The sequence below is a fragment of the Triticum aestivum genome, chromosome 5A (genome assembly GCF_018294505.1).
Source record: "Triticum aestivum cultivar Chinese Spring chromosome 5A, IWGSC CS RefSeq v2.1, whole genome shotgun sequence".
Classification (NCBI taxonomy): Eukaryota; Viridiplantae; Streptophyta; class Magnoliopsida; order Poales; family Poaceae; genus Triticum; species Triticum aestivum.
This window is the reverse complement of record NC_057806.1, coordinates 422,172,249-422,176,753: the sequence shown is the minus strand read 5'-3', so window position 1 is coordinate 422,176,753 and position 4,505 is coordinate 422,172,249. Positions and strand designations below refer to the sequence as shown.

The 4,505-nt window shown below is 44.2% G+C and overlaps 1 protein-coding gene across 1 annotated transcript; it reads right to left on the bottom strand.

Annotated features, from left to right (window-relative positions):
• Window positions 1-363: 363 nt before the first annotated feature.
• LOC123103727 (F-box/FBD/LRR-repeat protein At1g13570) lies at window positions 364-3,990 on the bottom strand. Its single transcript, XM_044525394.1, has 4 exons — window positions 3,079-3,990; window positions 1,622-1,774; window positions 1,244-1,523; window positions 364-682 (listed from the first exon to the last, which is right to left on the bottom strand). The coding sequence occupies exons 1-4, from the start codon at window positions 3,889-3,891 to the stop codon at window positions 651-653; spliced, it is 1,278 nt and encodes a 425-aa protein (XP_044381329.1). The 5' UTR covers window positions 3,892-3,990; the 3' UTR covers window positions 364-650.
• Window positions 3,991-4,505: the final 515 nt, after the last annotated feature.

Sequence of the window (4,505 nt, the reverse complement as noted above, 5' to 3'; positions counted from 1 at the left end):
TGAAAGCGGACGCGCCCGGGCACCAACCAGGTACGTCCGCGGACGCATGCGGCTGTAGATGCTCTTAGATTTTCCTAAGCATAGTTGCCATACTGCTTACTAGTCAGTGGCCACCTCATTTTTTATGCGAACAGTCTAGCAACAGGGTAAGTGGAGTCAAGCAAAGTTTTACAATAATGTTATTGTACCATGACAAAACAAACATTTTCATGACAAATTATGTCGTCGCAAGGATGGCAGATTTCTTCAGGAAGTATTTTGGCAAAAACTGAAGTGGGCGGATTTGCCATCCTCGCGAAAGAAAATTGCCATCCGCAGACAACACATATTGCCATGCAAATCATTCGCATTTGCCATGCTCCACAACGAACGTTCGCTGGTTAAGCCGGTCCAGGTTTTAAGACCAAGTTGAATCTCATAAGAGAGTTAACCCGCAACAGCCCGCAACAGCAGAAGTACCAAGAAGACAAGCTCAGTTCGGAAAAACAAAACAAACAAAACAGACAAGACAAGCTACTGCACTGAAGTATATCACAATTTTTGCGCCAGTGACAAGCAAGTTTCTTTCAGGACACAGAACTATGCCAGGGCTTTGGGAAAGCGATTTTCTGGATGCATTCCGGCGAGACAGCTCCACATACACGCAGGCTTCAGCTGCGAAAAAATGTGACACTGGCTTTCCCTGCAAGAGGAACACACTGTTTAGTGTTTACGCATAAAGCGAGAAATCGGGTTAAGACTATATAAGAAGATGACACACAATCATCGACAAATGTGCGGTTGTGTAGACACATGTGATACGTTATCTTCCTGCCAACTTCTATGTACTGACACCATTCCTGTTGGTATTACGAATTATTATGGTATGCGCGTTGTAAAACTTCTCAAGATTAATCCAATAAAAATAACAGTGTCAGATTGTTAACCAAGACTGACTTCAAAAGGTGTGTGGGTATTGTTTTAAAAATTTAAGAAATAATGTTCAAAGTTGCATATTGAAGCCTTGAACAGGTAAAGAAAAATGGACTGGAATGGGAGTGGAGCACTCAAATTTAATTTAACCTATATAACAGTCCAGTTTCTTCAACAGAGGCAATGCAAAGCCTCATTAGAACATGGCACTGTAAGTTAACTAACTCATAAGATAAAAGAAAAATGAAATCTGATGTGAAACACACCAGGACCTTCTGGAAAAATGAATTAGGTTACAAAGTAAAATAGGATAAGACTGAAGAGTGTTTACCTTTAAACAGAATCTCGGCACAAGTCGAAGCTCTTCTGTAACTTAGTATCTTGTTCATTGCATCCTCATTCGACATTGAGCAATTCTCACCATGAGTAATAAATAATGTGCGAAAAAGCCTTGCTTTAGAGAGAATAAGCTCTATAAAAGTCATCTCATTTGGAAGCCAATGAATACCAGTCATCTGCACGAACTGAAGGTTGGCACACATGCCACCGGTCCACTGTGAACTTTGAAACTCTTCATGTGCCTCAAATTTCTGCTCGGCACTGTTGTCGATCTTCATGAAAACAAGTAGAAGTCATTCATTGAAAGTAGTAATGATGGCCTTCACATAATATAAATATAGATGACTTGTAACATAGCATTCAACATTACCAGTATTTTGAGTCTTTCAAGGTTTGGGGCATTCCTTAGTAAGCAATAGGTTGATAGAATGGAGGGAAGCTCACAAAATTGTGTATATAGTGTCAAGCTCTTTAAGTTGCCAAATTTGCATTGAAGCCTCTCTAGTATTATAGCCCCATTTAACTGAAAAAGATAAAAGACATAATGTCAGAAGTTTGGAACTCCATGTAAACCTAGAATCATTGAGCAACATTTTGCATTCTTTACTCCTGTAAGCAAAGCCATTCTATTGTGCTAGAGCTATAAGACAACTTTGGGCCACATGCATCCAAAACTCACAAAGGCGTTAACCCACTTTCAGAAAATTATAGAAGTGTAGGAGAGTGGGATGTTACAATTTTGAAAGGCTCTCAAGTCTCAACACCCAAAACAAGAAGGACAGCTCAAGTAGTAAAGATAAATGAGAAATAATATATTAGCTCTTGTACATAAACTTGGAATATCAGTAGTGGCAGCCGGCAAAGGCTAAAAATTTATCTGTAAATACATATTAAACAGGTCTGTACAATAAAAGAATTGCAGTACTTTTGAAACACAAATATTTCTAGGATCACGACAGGGTTATTAATATATACAACTTTGTGACTAACAAGCAACACAACAACTACTTCCTCTGTAAACAAATATTAGTGATCTAAAACATCTTATATTTGTTTACAGAGGGAGTAGGAAGCAATTTTGAATTTACTTTGCAAACAAGGTGGCTCGCATTAAGTTAGGATGAATCCTGATTGTCCCCAGCAGACAAATACTTGACAACAACTGCATCACTTTCGCAATATCTTGCATTAACAAACTTATGAGATTGGCAAAGTCTGCCGAGAGGATATACTAGGAAGATTAGGCACACCAAAAATAAAAAGAACCTTTACATGGCTGAGTCCCTAATGATATATGCAAGGAAAATTTAAAAAGGCGTGCCTAGGTGTGTGCTTAGGCGCACCTAGGCTCTAGGCGATAGTGCATAGTGCACTTAGACTCTAGGCGATAGCAAAACGCCTAGCGCTCAATTTGTGCATAGTGCACTTAGACTAGCCACAATGGAGAGTAACATACACATATCTCTAGACTATGTTACTACCTTCATAGTGGGTAGTAACTTAAGTGTGGTAACATGCAAAGATTCATTTATTAGGTTATAGACTCATATTGCATTGGGGCATGTGATGTTACAGTAACTAGCTAAGTTACTATAACTATCTCCCTCCTCATTAACTCATTGTCACATAAGCAAATTTGCTGAGTTGGACTCGATGTTACTGCTAAAGTTACTACCACTGTGGCTAGTCTTAAGCGTGTGTGTTAGTCAGAAAAGCCCAAGACGGTGGCAAAACACACAACTACTCCGTCTCATAATATAAGAGCGTTTTTGACACTACTACGGAGGGAGCAGTAAGACAGACTAAACTGAGAGAATATGCACGTACCGGTGAATGACGAGTACAAATCACAAGCCTCGTAATGTTCGAAAAGCCGGCGAGGAATTTGGCGAAATCGCGGCCCCCTAAATAGTCCAGTATATCAATGTTGGCAGAGTGCAGGGACGGAAGCTCCCCAAGGATCCAGCCCAAATCTTTGGACGAACTGATCTGTATCTCCTGGATATTGGGCCCCTGAATCACCCACTCCTTGAAGTCGCCCACGATTTTTACCTCCCAGAACACCAGCTTCTCAAGCGAGGGCGACGTGGCGATGATCTCCTCCAGTTGGTACTCCCCGTTCTCCCGGAACCGGACGCAGGTGAGAGCAAGTTTCCTCAGCTCCGGGAACCCCTCGAAGCCCGCGGGCAGGGGCGGGATGGCGCAGGCGTGGAGGCGGAGGTTGGTGAGCCGGCGGCAGGCGAAGACGGAGGCGGGGAGCGCGAGGACGGCGTCGAAGGGGATGGGCCTGAGGTTGAGGGTGTCGACGCCCCGGCGGGAGAGGACGAGGAGCCAGTCGTGGATGCGCGCCTCGGAGGGTTCGTCGAGGTGCGCCCAGAAGCGCCGGACGCGGCCGGGGCAGCGGAGGAGCACGCTGTCGACGGACCTCAGGTGCTTGGCCTCGTCGGGGCGGGGGAAGTAGAAGTCGATGGACGGGAGGTCCTCCCACCGGCGTCGCCAGGCGCGGGAGAGCGCCGACGTGCGGACGGCGTCCAGGAGGCCGACGCGGTCGAGGATGTCGTCGAGGACGCCCGTCGGCAGCGAGATCAGGGCATCCGCCTCCGCCACGGCGACCTCTGCCGCCCGGCGCGGCATCGACATTTCTCACGTGAGGGTCAGGGGACCCCGCGGTGACGCGGTCCGAGGTTTCTCCTCTGGGAAATGTGTGGAACGCATGGGTTTTGACGAACGCCGCCGCTTTGGTGGTGTCCAGCACTCCACAGCTACGGCTTTCCTTTCGGCTCCACTCCGCACTCCGCAGAGCCGAACACGACACCGACCCGAGCGGGTCAGACTGTCTACCACCCACTCACTGACTTTGAGACCACCTCACACGGTCCTTCCTCAGTTAGTAGCATATCCAATATTCATGCCAGCGCAATCAATAAATTATTTTCTGTATCTAATATTAATGTACAATTATACATTACCTAATACTAACGTTCATGCCACAACGATCAATGTAAATTATTTCCTGTATCTAATATTAATGTGCAACCAATATATTACCTAATACTAGCACTCATGTCAGCGTATCTTTTTTTAGAGATTTCAATATAAGCTATATACGGAGCAAAATAAGTGAATCTACACTTTAAAATATGTCTATATACATTTGTATGTACTTCGTATTGAAATCTTTGAAAAACTTATATTTAGAAATCGATGGAGTATCTAACATTAATGTATGATTAAGATAGTATCTAATACTAACG